Raw genomic sequence first — 17,104 nt, 5'->3', positions numbered from 1 at the left:
GATGAGGCAGAGAACTAAGTAATTTATTCAAAGTCATAAAACTAGAATCCAGCAGATCTTCCTGGATCCAAAGGTTGTGCACTACTGCATTCTGAAACTCTGAACTTGGCACGGGATTTGAAAAAAAAAAATCACTGGACAGTGATTAGTGGTGCCAGAATGTGGTGGAGACTGTACCGAGCAACCACCTTGATAACAGGTGGTGAGAATTTGGGTGTCCAAATTACTGCTACAGAAAACCCTGCTGTTTCCTGTAATGAAAAGTTAAATGTCACCAGAAATTGAGCCAGAAAGCCTTCCGTCTGGAGGCTACCTGGCTGGTCACATCTCAAAAGTTACTTGTTCACTTTTGTCTCAAACCACCCTCTAGTTTTCAAAAGGGGTAATGGTTTGACATCTGCATTTATTATTTCGTCTATTCTGAATCCTTCTAAGCAAGAGCACCCTCTATAAAGTTGCCGGCTTTGATTTGTGAAGATTGAAGGTGGCAGTATGACTAGGCGGAAACCGGACGACTTCTGCTAAAAACAATTACTTCCAAGGTCTGATTCGGTTTAAATACACCATAGCCCAGTTTTTGTGTTTTTCTTTCTTTTTTAAGTCTAGGCACAGATTTCAGCATTTTCCATTAGGTATCTGAATCTCAACCACCACTTCCCTTGGCAATGCCATGTACATCTAACCCTAAAACGAGGAAGCCTCCGCTGAGGTTCCCAAATGTGGGTGCTGGTGGCGGGGCCGGGCACACGCAAGTCACGGAGTCAGCTGAGTGCGCCTGTGGAGGAGCGGCCGGGTCGGCGATGGAAAGCCGCGTGCCCCCCTCTTTGGCGTGAGGCAATCCTCCTCCCACAGCTTTGGGAAGCCCCGAAGCCTCAGGCTTCCTCACGGTAGCAGTGCCGCTCGGGCGTAGTTCCTCCACCTCTTCCTCCCCGAGCTGCCACCACCCGACCCTTCCTGCTCAGCCACGACTCCACCTCCCTGGGTTTGAAGCGCGCGCCTCCGCGGACCCGGAGGTGGCGGGGAGGTCCGCGGAGACGCGCGGCTGCGCGCACGCGCTCCGTGGGGGCGACCCCGCCCCCGCCCGAGGCCCCGCCCCCACCGCGCCGCTGGCTGGCCCGCCTGCTGCGCTTCCCAGGCAAACCTGTCTCAGTGGGGCGGGGAGCTGAGCTTCCTCCTCCGAGTGCGGTGCAGGCGCCGCCAGATTCGTCCTTCCGCCCCTGCCTCCGCGGTGTCGCGGCGAGCGAGGGGGCGAGCGGAAGGTGCGCGATGCGGCCCGCGGGAGCAGCGGCCATAGCCGGGTCGCCGGCGCGGGACATGTCGCTCTGCGGGGAACTGCTGCAGGCCCCGCCGTCCCTGGTCTCGCAGCCGCCAGCGGCCGCGCCCTCGGGGCCGCAGCTCATTGCAGCGGCTGGCGCGACCCTCAACCGCCTTCCTGAGCCGCTGCTGCGGAGGCTCAGCGGGAGCTTGGACCGAGCGCCCGAGGGCCGGGGCTGGAGGAAGCTGGCCGAAGTGGCAGGGAGTCGGGGGCGCCTCCGGCTCAGGTGCGGCAACGGGGCGGGGGATGGGGAGGGGGGGAAAAAGGGAGGGGATCACGTGAGGGCGGGGGGCCGTGCGGGGGGAGTGAAATGGGCCGGGGAGCGGGAACCTGGATGCGGCGATCGGTGAGGCTGGAGAGCCTCAGGGCCCCTTGAGAGGGTGAAGGGGCTGCTGATGTGGAGGGGGTACAGTGGGACGAGGTGGGAGAATTTCAGTAACGTTCCAGACGTAGAGCTGAACCCAGGAACGTCCTGGGAATACAGATATTGGCAACTGGATTCTGCGTTCACACCCTTTTCCTGCACTCCCCTTGAACTAAAAGAGAAATCGACGTTGACAGAGAACAGTTGAGGAAAGTTACCTGGAGACCATTACTATAGGGCGGTAATTCCAAAGGACTTAAAATTCACAGACGTAGAAGACCTAAGGAAGGTTAGGAAGGGGACATGCAGATAGAGAGAGAGTGAGGGTGAAGGGTTTGAGGTGCAAGAATTGTGAAGGTTTTAACATAGGTGTAGAGAGAAAAGGACCGTGGGGAAGACTGGAGCTAAATTCACCGTCTTCCTGCATCAAACCAACTTGCCACATTTTCTTGACTTCACCATGAACATTAAACTATACCCATTACCTAGCTTGGAACTGCTGCAGTCGCAGTTCTTGAACTTGTGGTCTCAGGACTCTACCTTAAACTCCTAAGAACTGTTGACAACCCAGAGAGTTTTTAAGGTGGTTCTGTATATTACATACATAGAGTATATTCTGATATTCACCATATTAGAAATTAAAGTTAAGAATTTTGTAATTCAAGAGAATAAGTCATTACATGTTAACAGAAGTGACATGTTTTTGTGGAAAAACAAACTTTTCCAAAACAAAATTTAGTTAGAAAAGTGGCATTGTTTTGCGTTTTGAAAACCTCTTTAATGCCTTGGCAGCATCTTTTATGTGCTTCGCTACTCAGTCTGTTGTACTATCACAGGTCAGGTAACACTGGATACTCCATTGTATTCCTGAGAATGAATGAAGATGATCAGTAACGTCTTAGCATTATTGTGAGAAATCATTTGAGGGATCCTGTGAAAAGGGTCTCAGGAACTGCACTGGGGCTTCCCAAACCACATTTAGAACCACTGCCCTAGGAGATTGTGATTATGATTTTGGTCTACCTTCGAACTCCTTAGCAGTTTTTTTAACTTCTCCTATGACTAAGCTTTGTCTTGTACTATAATTGTTTGTACATGTCTTTGTAAACTCCTTGAGAACAGGAACCATCACTTAAGATCCAGTGTGCTTATGCATAGAACCTATCTTAGGCACTCAGTACATACTTGTGAATTCAGAGGGGAACTATTCATTCAAAATTACATTTTTCTGAGTGTCTGTTATGTGTAAAAGTTTCTTAAGATGAAAAGATGTCAAATATTTAGCTCCTATTCATTAGGGCTTATTCTGAGACATTCGCAAATAACATGGTAAATGCTGTGTTAGGAGTTCCCATTGTGGCTCAGTGGAAATGAATCCGACTACGGACCATTAGGTCATGAGTTCGATCCCTGGCCTCTCTCAGTGGGTTAAGGATCTGGCGTTGTCGTGGGCTGTGGTGTAGGTCACAGACAAGGCTCAGATCTGACATTGCTGTGGCTGTGATATAGGCCAGTGACTGCAGCTCTGATTCAACCCCTAGACTGGGAACCTTCTTGTGCTGTGGGTGTGGCCCTAAAAAGCAAAAAATAAAAAATAAAATAAAATGCTGTGTTGGATGTGAATAATAGTAGCAATGTGTATTTAACCATTTATTAAGCATATAGTATATATGTCAGTGTACTGAGGGTTCACATGTATTATCTACTTTAACCCTCATACCAATGTTGAGTTTCAGAATTTTGGGGCTTAAAAAACAGGAATGATGATTTGAGATTATTTGGCTGTTCAGAGGAGTAATGAGTGAGGATGGAATCAAGAAGCGGTAAACTTCCTAAGTTGAGTAGGTAGATAGCATAGATTTTTCTCCGTTCTTGGAAAAACACATTGCGCTTTTGGCTGTGCGAAGAAAATCCAAAATGTGTACTACTCTTCCAGGTCCATGGCTTTCTGAATTTCTAGACTTAAAATAACAAAAAAAGTTGTCTCCTTTGGGGGGAAGGGTAGGTCATATCACCAGATCTGTGATTAGTCAATTTGTGAAATTAACCAGTATTCTAGTTTAGGAGGGTTCTGCCTTTCCTGAAGAGGGTTCTCCTGAAATGAGCACCCTGTTTGGCCATGAGGGAGGGAGAAGAAAGTCAGCAAGGCCCTGCCCCTAAAGAGGCATGGCCATTGGAATCTAAAAGTAGTGGACACCTGACATCAGGTGTGCAGTTCTCCTCCCTAGGAGGAGTTAGTTAAGTTTTAAGGCTACAGAATGGTATTGGCTTTGTTGGAGGAACTAATGGAAAAGTTTGCAGCCACTTCTCTGGTGAAGGTAGTACAGAGAGAAGGGTGGGGCCTAGCAAGAGGAGATAACAGCCGAGGGTGTGCAGTTGTGGAATTGGGATTTCAGGCTGGGAAATCTGCTGGAGACAGATGGGGTTCAGCCAGTGTTCCAGAATGGTGAAGGTTAGCTCAGAGCAGATTAGCTGTGCTGGGGAAAGGGAGCAGCCCTGAAAGTTGGAGAATTGGAAAACATTAAGATCAAATCAGAAGAAAAAACTGGCATAGCAGAAAGTTAGCCCTAGGAACCAGGGGACTGGAAAGTGAAAACTGAGGGGGCAATGTAAGCCAGTGATGCTTTTTCTATTTAAGACGAAAGGGTTTTTTTTTTTTGTTTTTTGTTTTGTTTTTTTTTGTCTTTTTGCCATTTCTTAGGCCGCTCTCGTGGCATATGGAGGTTCCCAGGCTAGGGGCCCAATCGGAGCTGTAGCCACCGGCCTACGCCAGAGCCACAGCAATGCTGGATCCGAGCCGCGTCTGCGACCTACACCACAGCTCAGGGCAATGCCGAACCCTTAACCCACTGAGCAAGGGCAGGGACCGAACCCGCAACCTCATGGTTCCTAGTCGGATTCGTTAACCACTGCACCACGACGGGAACTCCGAAAGGGTTTTTTTTAATGTTTTTAATTTTTTTATTGTAGTTGATTTACATTGTTCTGTCAACATCTGCTGTACAGCAAAGTGACCCAGTCATAACATCTATATGTACTCTTTTTCCCATATTATCTTTCATCATTGTCCATCACAAGTGACTGAACATAGTTCCCTGTGTTGTACAGCAGGACCTCATTGTCTATCCATTCTAAATTAAACAGTTTATTATCTCTTAACCCCGAACTCCCAGTCTATCCCACTCCTTCCCCCTAGGCAACCACAAGTCTGCTGTCCAGGTCTGTGAGTCTGTTCTGTTCTGTAGATAGGTTCATTTGTACCATATTTTAGATTCTACATATAAGTGATATCATATGGTATCTTTCTCTTTTTTTTTTTTTTTTTTTTCTTTTTTGGTCTTTTTGCCTTTTCCTAGGACTGCTCCTGCAGCATATGGAGGTTCCCAGGCTAGGGGTCTAATCGGAGCTGTAGCTGCCAGCCTACACCAGAGCCACAGCAACGTGGGATCCAAGCCACTTCTGCGACCTACACCACAGGTCACGGCAATGCCGGATCCCCAGCCCACTGATTGAGGCCAGGGATCGAACCCGCAACCTCATGGTTCCTAGTCGGATTCGTTAACCACTGAGCACAACGGGAACTCCTCTGTCTTTCTCTTTCTGACTTACTTTATTTAGTATGAAAATCTCTAGTTCCATCCATGTTGCTGCAAATGGCATTATTTTGTTTGTTTTTGTGGCTGAGTAGTGTATTTCCATTGTGTAAATATACCATGTTTTCTTAATCCATTTATCTGTCAATAGACATTTAGGTTATTTTCATGTCTTGGCTATTGTGAATAGTGCTGCAGTGAACATAAGGAGTGCATGTATCTTTTTCAATGAAAGTTTTGTCTGGATACATACCCAAGAGTGGCATTGCTGGATCATATGGTAGTTCTATATTTAGTTTTCTGAGGAACCTCCACCCTGTTTTCCATAGTGGTTGTACCAGCTTACATTCCCACCAACAGTGCAGGAGGGTTCCCTTTTCTCCACACCCTCTCCAGCATTTGTTATTTGTAGTCTTATTAATGATAGCCATTCTGACCAGTGTGAGGTAGTACTTCCTAGTAGTTTTGGTTTGCATTACTCTAATAATTAGTGATGTTGAGCATATTTTCATGTGTCTGTTGGCCATTTGTATGTCTTTGGAGAAATGTCTATTCAGGTCTCCTGCCCATTTTTCAGTTGGGTTGTTTGTTTTTTTTGCTGTTGAGTTGTATGAGTTATTTGTATATTTTGGAGATTAAGCCCTTGTTAGTTGCATTGTTTGCAACCATTTTCTCCCATTCCATAGGTTGTCTTTTGTTTTTTTTTTTTGTTTTTTTTTTATGGTTTCCTTTGCTGTGTAAAAGCTTATAACTTTGATGAGGTCCCACTGGTTTATTTTGTTTAAGATGAAAGTTATTTTCAAGTGATTTCATACTATTGGAAGGAGAGCATCTATGATAGTAAAAGGTCCTAAAGGCATTTTTCTGTTGTGTCAAATTTAGGAATTAGACTGAGTCTGGGCCACATGGATATCAATTCCCATGAGGGTGTGCTATGCTTTCCTCAGGGTCACTGGATTCACAGCCCTAAAATCTCAAAAAGCTCCTATTCTGTTTCCTTTCACTTTTTTTTTCTGACTCTGTACAACTTCCCTCAAACCAGATAATAGTTTAATAAATAAGCCATAGGAGTTCCTTCTGAATGTCCATTAGAGATGAGGAATAATTATACATGTTTCCTGATGGTTGTTGATGATTCAGAGTAAATGCTGGCTTATAGATAGTTTCCCAAAACCATGTACATGTGGGAGTACCCTAAATACAAACTCAGCCCTAATTCCATTCTAGCTGACTCAATATTGAACACCCTTTGCTGTCGGTGTAGATCAACACAGGTTCTGAGTGTCTTGCCCACACTCCATGAATTCTTTGGAGATGAGGAACATCTGGGCACCAAAGATGGAAGAACTTTCAGCTCTAATGCTGGGTAAATTCCTTGAAGGAGGCAGCTTAGAGATGGGGCTGTGGATCATGGACCAGGGAAAACAGTCAAGTCACTGCGTACTTGCCCTATAGAAGGTGTTCGTTTACCTACAGAATCCTGCCTTGGGGCGCTTTATGATTGAAAGGTTTCCTCCCATCCCTATCGCTTCAGTCTGCCTCTTCCTCTTTGAATTTTGGAGTGCCTTAGGGCTCAGGCTTTGGATCCCTGTCTGTACTGCCTCAGGATCCTCACCCCCTCATGGATGTTATACTTAATCTCATGGCTTTACATATGTTTAGGTTGATTACTCTCAATGCACATCTTCAGCCCATACCTTTGAACTCCTGGATTCAGATGTGTAGATGCCCGTTTGCCATCTCCTCTTGAATAGTCGACTGATATCCCTCTTAGATGCAACCTGTCCGAAACTTAACACGCCTCCCCCCATAAGCCTCTTTCTCTTGCAATCTTCTACATCTCAGCAGAGGGCAGCTGCATCCCTCCAGTTGCTCAGGGTAGAAATGTCAGAGTCCTTTTCGATGCCGCTTTTATAAATCTCATCCGTTGTGTCAGCAAACCCCTTCTGCCAGACCTTCAGTATAGGTCTAGAATCCAGTGACCATGGGTGGGCCAGGCCATGGTTAGCTCTCACTTACATTGTTCCAGTGGCCACCCAACCTCTCCTCTTCCTGCTTTGCTCCCCAACCCGGTCTAGTCTCACTATAGCAGTAAGAATAGTTCTTTTAAAAACCTAAAATCAGGTCTCATTCTCCCTCTGCTCAAAATCCTCCCATTGCTTCCCCATCTCAGAGTATAAACACCCTTTAGCTCCCTGTTAGCTCTCAGACCTGATAGCCTGTTTTGATCTCCCTCCCTGTCTATTCTGCTCACAAGCACTTTCCCGCCCTTCCTCGAGGACAGCTTTGGTTGTCTTTGGACTTGCTATTTACTCCACCTGAGAGGGTCTCCACAGATGAACAAGATTGGTTCCTTTACATCTTCAAGTGTTTGCCTGAAAGTCACCTTAGTGAGCTCTTCTCTGATCACACCTTTTAAAATTACCTCTTACAGGAGTTCCCTGGTGGCACAGTGAGTTAGGATCCAGCATTGTCCCTGCTGTGCCACAGGTTCAATCCCTGGCCCTGGAACTTCTGTATGCTTCGGGCATGGCCAAAAAATAAAATAAAATTACCCCCTGCCTCTACTCCAGCATGACCTGTCTGCCTGCTTTGCTTTGTTCTTCTCCAGAACACTTATAGCCATCACACAGGTGGCGGCACAGAGAGATCTCTGTGTGTGTGTACATATCTGTCCCGCTCTTCTAGAAAAATCTGGGAGGATGGGGGATTTTGTTTGCTGCTATATCCTCCATACCTAGAAAAAAAATGGTTGGTGAAAAAAATGGTGTTTTAGGTGATTAATACATAGTTGCTGAATTAATGAATAAGGATTCCGACGTAAGTGTACCAAGAGGAGAAGCAGGAGTCTGAAAGCAGTTCCATGTTTTGGCCCCTAAAAGGTGTATAACATGCTCTATTTGATTATATATTTAAAAAAGTTAAATGTGTATTTTTTTAAAGCAAAGTCTGTTTCAGTAGTAAAGCAGTTTTTTTTTCTTAATCAAATCAGAAAATCCAAATTAAAGCTGTCAGAAACCACTTCAAAGCAGTCTTACCAGAATGTAACTAAAAAAGGAAAGAAATAAAAGTTGAGTTCGTATAAACATCATCTTAGCTAAAAGCCTGTGCCATGTGGAAAATCAGTAAAAGGAAAGGAGACAGAGTACTTTGTTTTTCTTCTGTGTCTCTTGTATTGGAAAAGAAGTCGTTGTCAACTTCAATTTGATCTTTCTTCATTTGGTAGGGAAAAGTAAAATGGTTTTTAATTTTCTCTATATCAATACAAAGGTTAATTAAAGCGTCATTTGGTTGCATTTGACAAGATGGTTTCTTAATTTCCCATATTAGATCCTGATAACTTTTCGAATCATAAAAAAAATTTTAACATACAACAGCCTTGTTTTTATAAATTTCGTATTCTAATAATTGGCGAAATGGGTAATTCTTATCTTGTGTGCCTAATCCTGGTTTCTTGACTGGGGCATTACAGGGACTAGTAAGAGAAAATTTTACAAAATAGAGAACCGGCAGACAACTTCAACTTCTGTTTTTGCTACCATAGTAAATCACCATGAATGAAAGAAAGGACGCTTTAACACTTTTAAAAAATAGGAAGAATAATCTTAGAGTAAAAGGCAGTCTTATTGTCCTTATTTTTATCATTTTGCCATGGACTTCAGATTGTGCTCCCCGAGTGTACAGTCCAAAATTTGGGAATAGTTGATCTGTAATCTGATGATTGGGATTTACCAAGGACAGAGAGTATTGCATACACAAATTTAACTGAGATACTTAGAAAGGAATATCTAATTAGTATAGTGACAGGAGGCTTTGGAGGATATTATCAGGTTACCAAAATAGTAGCTCCTCAAAAAAACTTTTAAGGAAACACTAAAACACTTTTAAAAATAAGCATACGTGGTGTAGATCTCAGATGCAACTCGGATCTGGTGTTGCTGTGGCTGTGGTGTAGGCGGGCAGCTGTAGCTGCAATTCGACCCCTAGCCTGGGAACTTCCATATGCCTCGGGTGCAGCCCTAAAAAGACCAAAAAAAGAAAGAAAAAGAAAAGGAAAAGACATAGTTGAGAAATTAACCTTGGTATTCTTTTAATAGCCCCATATTTTTATTGTATAATAAAAGCAACCTTGGATTCTTTTGTGGTACAGAAAGTTAAGGGTCTGGTGTTAACACTGCAATGACCAATGCAAAGGTCGCTAGTGTGGCTTGGATTTGATTCCTGGCCTAGGAAATTCCATATGCCATAGGTACATCCAAAAATAATAATACTAAGAGCACCCTTAATCTGGGATAAAACATAGTGGAAAGGAATATAAAGTTTTGGAAGTAGAGGTGATGGTTACACAACATTGTGGATTAATGCTAAGATGGTACATTTAAAAAGCTTTATGTTTTGTATTTTTTACCATAATAAAATTTTTTCCTAATTAAAAAAAGGGGAGTTCCTTTCGTGGTGGCACAGCAGAAACAAATCCAACTAGGAACCGTGAGGCTGAGGAATCGAGCCCTGGCCTTGCTCATTGCTGTGAGCTGTGGTGTAGGTCGCAGACACAGCTCAGATCTGGTGTTGCTGTGGCTGTGGCATAGCTGTAGCTCCAATTCACCCCCTAGCCTGGGAACCTCCATATGCCTCAGGTGTGGCCCTAAAAAGAAAAAGGAATATTTTAAAGGAATGTATATATGTATATAACTAAGTCACTTTGCTGTACAGCAGAAATTAGCACAACATTGTAAAACAACTATACTTTAATAAGTAAGAGCTAACCTTGTATCAAGTGCTTATTTTTTGCTATGCACCTTGCCAAGTACTTTTTACGTGTATCGTCTAATTCTAACAGTCCTAAGAGATAGATGTTAGTATTGAAGTTATTTTGGTTGGATGCATTTTTTTTCTTTATGAGATACCCAACTTTATCACAGACAGAAATCTTGGCTCATCATTATATAAATGCTGTGGCAGCCTTTTCCTAAAACTGATCAAAATGAATGTGGATTAAGAATTTTTTTATGGCCACACCCATAGCATATGGAAGTTCCGGGGCCAGGGATTGAATCAGAGCCACAGCTGCGGCCACCTCCAGATCCTTTAACCCACTGTGCCAGGCTGGGGATCAAACCCATGCCTCTGTAGCGACTCAGGCCATTGCAGACGGTTTCTTAACCCACTGAGCCACAGGGGGAACTCCTACTGTTATGTTTGACCCCTTTCATCCAGCGTTCCAGGCATTTCATTTAAGACTGAAATACACTGAATCATTCAGTTATGAAGAATTAATGTGGGCAAGGCAAGTTTTAGATATTGAGGGATTTAAAAATGTGTGTGTGTGTGTGTGTGGGACAGGGTTTCTCTTTGCAAAGAGTACTGTTATCTAGTAAGGTAAGGACATGCTTATGAAAGAAAAGCTCCTGGTTTTAAGGAAAAATCATGTCAAACAAAACCTAGCACAGGGGTCTGCAAACAAGAGCCTATGGGCCATGTTCAGGCCCCTGCCTGTTTTTGTACAGCTGATGAGCTAAGAATGTTTTTTATATTTAAAAAATTGAAAAACAAAAGAAAAAACCAGAGAGTACGTAGCAGAGACTCTGTGGCCCATATAAAGCCTAAAATATATGTATGCTCTGTGGTGCTTTACAGGAAGAGCTTACCAACTTCTGCTGAACAAGGTGAGTGAGCATCATTAAGAGCTGTGTCTAAAGGGTGTGTCGGGGGTGTGTGGTCTGGGAGGACCTCACAGAGAAGCTAGGGTTGATACTGGACCATAATTCAGATCAACAGGAAAGGGGGAGAGAGAAGAGGTGCAAATTCTACAGTAAATTGTTGAGATTGTGTAAAGGTGCTATTTGGATTTTGTTGCTAGTTATGTCTCATAGGGAAGGTTTTTGGATTTTGTTGTTGTTTTGATGGTTTCATTTTACTTTTTCTTTCCTTGAATGTGTCGCACTGTACTTCCCTTTTCTAAGAAATGACTGTCTCATTATTTATGGTCATCTATAGTCTGATCTTGACCTGTCTTTCTAACCTTGTATAGCACTTCTGAACAGGATAATATCAGAAAGGAAATTGTATTCACACGTTAAATACTGATCCTAAAAAAAAAGAATAGTTTTAACAAAAGGACAATAAAACAATATGGCAGGGGTCAGCAAACTTTTTCTGTAAAAGGCCAAATAGTAAATATTTTCACCTTTGCCCACCTACTCAGCTCTGCTGTTGTAACAGGAAAACAGTTGTAGGGCCAGAGTTTACCTCTGTGTTAAAAGTATTTCTAGGCGCTTAGAGGTACTTAAAATGTCAGTAACACTGATTGTCCTTTTAAAAAATTGTTGGAAAAATTAGCACGCATAGTAATAAATTCAGCAGTACAAAACACTGTGTGGATGGTCCCCAACTTATGCTGGTTCAATTTACTGTATTTTGACTTTCTGAAATTTCTAAAGCAGTATGCATTCCGTAGGAACTGTACTTTGGCTTTGGAACTTCCATCTTTTCAGGGCTGGGGATATGGGATGTGAGCCTTGCTCGTGACACTGGGCAACAGAGGGAGCACAGTCAGCCAGGCCATCACGAGAGTCAGCAGCCCACATACTTACAACCACTCTGCACCCACATAGCCATTCAGTTTTTCACTTTCAGTACAGTATTCAGTGAATTCCGTAAGATATTCAACACTTCATTTAAATTAGGCCTTATATTAGATGGTTCTGCCCAACTGTAGGCTAATGAAAGTGTTCAGAGCACATGTAAGGTAGGCTTGGCTGAGCTGTGGTGTTCATAGTTTACGTGTATTAAATGCATTTTCAGAGTTCCCTGGTGGCCCGGTGGTTAAGGACTTAGTGCTATCACTGCCAAGGCCCAGATTTGATCCCTGCCCCAGGAACTTCCTGATGCCTTGGCCACAGATGGAAATAAATAAATAAATGCATTTTCAACTTAGGATATTTTCCACTTACGGTGGGTTTATCAAGATGTACCCCATTTGAGTTGAGGAAGAGCTGTATCCTGAAAAGTGAGTGTCTAGCCATGAACTCTGCTCTCCTGTTCCCCTCCCTAGGGCAACTACTGCTACCAGTTTCTTGGCTCTCTTTTCAGAGTTACTCTGCATGTATAAGAACAAACAGATATATTTGTTAATAAAGGTAATATCATATCCCTTTTTCATGACTACACAACACAGGCGCACTACTTCGTTAATACAAAATACACACTGTTTTGTATGTTAGTTTTTTTTTCTTTTTAGGGCCACACCTGTGGCATATGGAGGTTCCCAAGCTTGGGGCCAAATCAGAACTGCAGCTGCCAGCCTACACCACTGCCACAGCAATACTGGATCCTTAACCCACTGAGCGAGAACAGAGATGGAGCCCGCATCCTCATGGATACTAGTTGGGTTCTTAACCCAGTGAGCCACAACTCCTGTATGTTAATTTTCTTATTTTTCAATGTGTCTCAAAGATCTGTCCTCTTCGTGGTCATCATCTGCTTTATGTAAGTAGAGAAATGTATCTGATATTCCTATTCCGAAATGAAAGGTAAACATTTCGATCAGTATCAAGGCCAAATTTCTCTCACATCCTCCTTCTCTCCTTCTGACTTAGCAGTCGCAGGAGCTGAGTTGGAGAAGCGAGCAAAGAGGAATCCTTGCTGTTGGCGGAAGTGGGGAGGGGACATTAGCCTTTCACCCGCCACTCAAAACTTGCTGTTTGTGCCCTGCAACACCTCCGACGGTGCCACACATCTCGCAGGCAGATCATTTTAAGGAAGGCTGTTGACCTGGATTGAATCTGTTGTTTTCAGTTGTCTCGACTTGGAGCAATGTTCCCTGAAGGTCTTGGAGCCTGAAGGAAGCCCAAGCCTGTGTTTACTGAAGCTGCTGGGTGAGAAGGGCTGTACTGTGGTGGAGCTGAGCGACTTCCTGCAGGCCCTGGAGCACACCGAGGTTCTCCAACTTCTCAGCCCTCCAGGTAGGTGTTGCCCAAAGGCATGCTCTCCAGGAATTCATAGAGACGGACTTAGAGGAGAGGATCTCATTTAACCAGATAAATTGTGTTATGTATCTTTGCAACATGTAAATGTATGGAACCTCATTTTTTTCCCCAGGTTGAAACTAAAGAACACAGATAACATCATGCATAAACACTGATTGGATCGTGTTTCATAAAAACAGCTATAGAAGACATTTGGGGGACAGTTGGCGCAACCCGAATATAACCTGCATGTTAGACATTAGGGAATTACTATGTCATGATGGGGTTGTAGTTCTGTAGAAGAGTGTTATTATTCCAAGGGGATGCAGGCCAAAGTGTTGAGGGGTAAGCTTTCTATAACTTGCATTTAAATGGTACAGCCAAGAAAGTAAATACATACATATTTATGTATGTATGTGAATGAGATAACATATGATAAATGTTTATTGTTTAAGGTTTTTGCCAACATGATGCTTTTGAAATGTTGAGTGACTCAGCCATGTGATTTTTCCCCTGAATATACCAATATTGAGTGAGATTGCTCAGTTCCAAGGTCAGATGTGAGGAACAGAAAACAGCCTTTCCTTTCCACAACTATGGATGTTGTTGCTCGATTACAGTGGTGTCAGCAGGAGGGACCGTGTCATCCGAGTCTCCTGGCGGCTGCGGCCCTGCTGACCTTCTTTCTCGTGGGCTTGGGGAGTTAGGGCCACACGGCATAGTGGTGGTGTACCGTCAGTCACACATACCAGAAACCTCAGCTCAAGTTGGCGTGATAAAGGGAGTATGTTGATTCCAACGGAAAAGTCTGGAAGCCCTTTGGGCTCTAAGAAAGGCAGTGCGCGGCCCCTTTTCCAAGGACTTAGATTTTGTCTTTGCTCTTCCTTCCTTGTCATTGGCTTCCTCCCAAGACTGGCTTTCTGCATAGTCACAGGTTGTCTGCTGGCTGTTCCTTGCATTTATCTTGGTCCCAGCAAAACTCATAGGCGCATCCTTAATAAGTTAATAATTTTGCTCACATGCCTGTCACTGTTCCTGTCACCAGCCAGGAGATGGAATGTGCCAATTCACCCGGCTTACAGCCAGGAGTGGAGTGGGTTGAGTCAGCTTTCCAGAAACCTCATGGATCGCCAAGCAAAATTGGGTGCTGGGGGTCAGGGAGATGGAGGTGGGTAACTAAAAAGTCTACAGCAAATGGAAGAGACCCTGCATTATTAGCTAGGAAACTTAAGCTCTCCCGTTATCCCCTGCTTTACCAGCCCTAGTACAGGTGATGAAATATGCCTCCTACAAGTGCCTCCTTTGTGTTCCCCACTGTATGGAAAGCTTGACGGATGTTTCTCAGCACCTCTTCATACAGGAGGGCTGGAGTAGGAATAACCAGATGCTAATGCCCATCCCATCTAGATACAGTTGCTTTCTGTCACCAAACAGTCCACTATTTCTTCGGGTGACATTTGTTTTTTTTTTATTTTTTTGTCTTTTTGCCATTTCTTGGGCCGCACCCGCGGCATACAGAGGCTCCCAGGCTAGGGGTCCAATTGGAGCCGCAGCCACCAGCCTATGCCAGAGCCACAGCAACGCAGGATCCGAGCTGCATCTGCCACCTACACCACAGCTCACAGCAATGCCGGATCCCCAACCCACTGAGCAAGGCCAGGGACCAAACCCGCAACCTCATGGTTCCTAGTCGGAATCATTAGCCACTGCGCCACAACGGGAACTCCGACATTTGTTAATTTTTATATCCCCAGTGACTCAAAAGTATCTAGGTATTGTGATGATTGAAACCTGTCAGTCCTGGAGTTCCTGTTTTGGTTCAGTGGGTTAAGAACCTGACATCATCTCTGTGACGATGCGGGTTCAATTCCTGGCCTCGCTCAATGGGTTAAGGATCCGCCGTTGCTGTGAGCTATGCTGTGGGTCACAGACGTGGCTTGGATCCCACACTTCTGTGGCTGTGGTGTAGGCCAGCAGCTCCAGCTCCAATTGGAATCCTAGCCTGGGAACCTCCATATGCTGTGGCCCAAAAATGGAAAAAAAAAAAAAAAAGGAAATCTGCCAGTCTAGGGCACTCAGCTACTAAGCTCTCATACTGTAGAGTATGGGGGCCTCTGAAAAATTAAGACACCTCTTTGGGAATTAAATATAACTTTAATATCTCATTATGGTTTTCACTAATTGCACTTAATTATTCTGCCTGGTGTTGCCAAGCCTATAAAATGAGAGTAAGTGTTCTCTGCCTCGAAGACCTGGAGGCGCTGCATGGGACGATGCTGTGTTGCGTTGCATCTAGACAGCCATGGAGGCTGCACGGCTCATGATCTGTGGTGTGATCACTGGCCTGAGATCTAAAGTTTCCAAGTTTTCAAAGTTTCCCATACGTGCAACTGGGCTTGACTGGAATTGAGGCACATATTTATTCATGTGTGATGATATGCTGGAAATTTCTAACCATATTTTATATTTTGACGTGCTAAGCCACCAGTGAATACAGTGCCATCCTAACAAACATCAGTAATCTTTTGAAAAAGCTGTTTCTGCTCTTTGTGTCTTTTTCCAAATGTAGGCTCAGCCCTTTACCGTCAGTGTTCCCCTATGCAGACTGTTCTCATATTTGACCTGCAGGCTTTTTCGTTTATCCCCTGGGGCCTTTTCCGCACTTGAGGGGAGACTAGAGAAAGGAAAGCAGTTTCTACATCACCACATAGCCACTTATGCACTGTTGTGGGGAAGTTTTATGTCTTGTTAGCCATAAAGAATTCATTAGAAATCGGTTGGTACTTGAATGTTAATTATTGATTTAAGAGGAACTATTTGGAGATCTAATAAAGCTTAGTAATTTACAGTTAGCTTTCTACCTGCATCTTAGGTAGACAATCTAAAAGCTTACTATATTTACATATGTTCAAATATAGAAATGTGAGAGTTAGGAAATAATTTTAATATTTGAATAGGGACTTTGAGAATAAAAACTGTTACAATTATATTAAGAAGGCAAGCCAAGGAGTTCCTGTCGTGGCTCAGTGGTTAACGAACCCAACTAGTATCCATGAGGACGAGGGTTCCCTCCCTGGCCTCGCTCAGTGGGTTAAGGATCTGGCGTTGCCATGAGCTGTGGTGTAGGTTGCAGGTGCAGCTCAGATCCCTAGTTGCTGTGGCTCTGGTGTAGGCTGACAGCTACAGCTCTGATTCTACTCCTAGCTTGGAAACCTCCATATGCCACAGGTGTGGCCCTAAAAAGACAAAAAAAAAAAAAAAAAACACAAAAAAACAAAAAAAACAGGTTTATAGGTTTATCCCATCTCAAGTTTTTCCTTTTCATTGTATTTTCACAAAGATTCAGGAATACGAAGGAGGAGTATTCTAACATTTTTTCCCTTTTTTGGTAATGCAGTTTTGTAATGGAACATTAGTTCTTACTCCACCAAGTCTGATGACTTTTCTCTCATTGTCTCTATGGAAAGCTCTGATTTGGGTGACTAAGACGCTGTGAACCTCTGAGCAGGCCTTTCAGGCCTAAATACAAGGAGAAGGGGAAACTAGATTTGTTTTAGTCTCATTTTGCCATAGGAAATGGCTGTGGTACTGAGTTTCTTGAATGTCTTTGACTTGGTAGCCTGCAGGTAGCTTGGCAAGGTTCCTGAATCTCTAACTGGACCGATTGCCTTGATTAGAAGCCAACTTCAGTGGTCCCTCACTTCGCAGGAGCTCTAAGCCAAGGGTAGTTCACCCCCAAATTCTAGCTCTCCATGGGCTCTGACATCCAACATATTTTCCAAAGGATTGAGGTTTGCCCTTTTCTGCTCCCCCTCCAATTGGGCTTTTCCGAAGCACATGGGTTGGCCAGCCTGCCTCTCAGACT

At 44.0% G+C, this 17,104-nt stretch overlaps 1 protein-coding gene and 1 long non-coding RNA gene across 15 annotated transcripts in view; both read left to right on the top strand.

Moving 5' to 3' along the window:
* Positions 1–1,134: 1,134 nt before the first annotated feature.
* MALT1 (MALT1 paracaspase) overlaps positions 1,135–17,104 on the top strand; it is a 67,632-nt gene continuing 51,662 nt past the window's right edge. For all 14 annotated transcript variants that reach the window (XR_014816266.1, XR_014816294.1, XR_014816283.1 and 11 more), the window contains exons 1-2: positions 1,135–1,541; positions 13,070–13,236. Coding sequence is in view for 9 of the 14 variants with exons in the window: in XM_084977735.1 (XP_084833861.1) it covers positions 1,267–1,541; positions 13,070–13,236 (442 nt within the window). In the remaining 5 variants the exon portion in view is untranslated. The remainder of the gene's footprint in view (positions 1,542–13,069; positions 13,237–17,104) is intronic.
* LOC146406850 (uncharacterized) lies at positions 1,602–8,312 on the top strand. Its single transcript, XR_014816483.1, has 2 exons — positions 1,602–4,976; positions 5,298–8,312. It is a non-coding gene; the product is annotated as an uncharacterized LOC146406850 (long non-coding RNA).

The sequence above is a fragment of the Sus scrofa genome, chromosome 1, assembly GCF_054392235.1.
Source record: "Sus scrofa isolate SSC_HxYL_T2T_F1_AM1 chromosome 1, Sscrofa_HxYL_maternal_Yorkshire_Landrace_v2.0, whole genome shotgun sequence".
In the NCBI taxonomy this organism is placed as follows: Eukaryota; Metazoa; Chordata; class Mammalia; order Artiodactyla; family Suidae; genus Sus; species Sus scrofa.
Note: the sequence above shows the minus strand (reverse complement) of the source record. Positions and strands in the feature narration are given on the sequence as shown.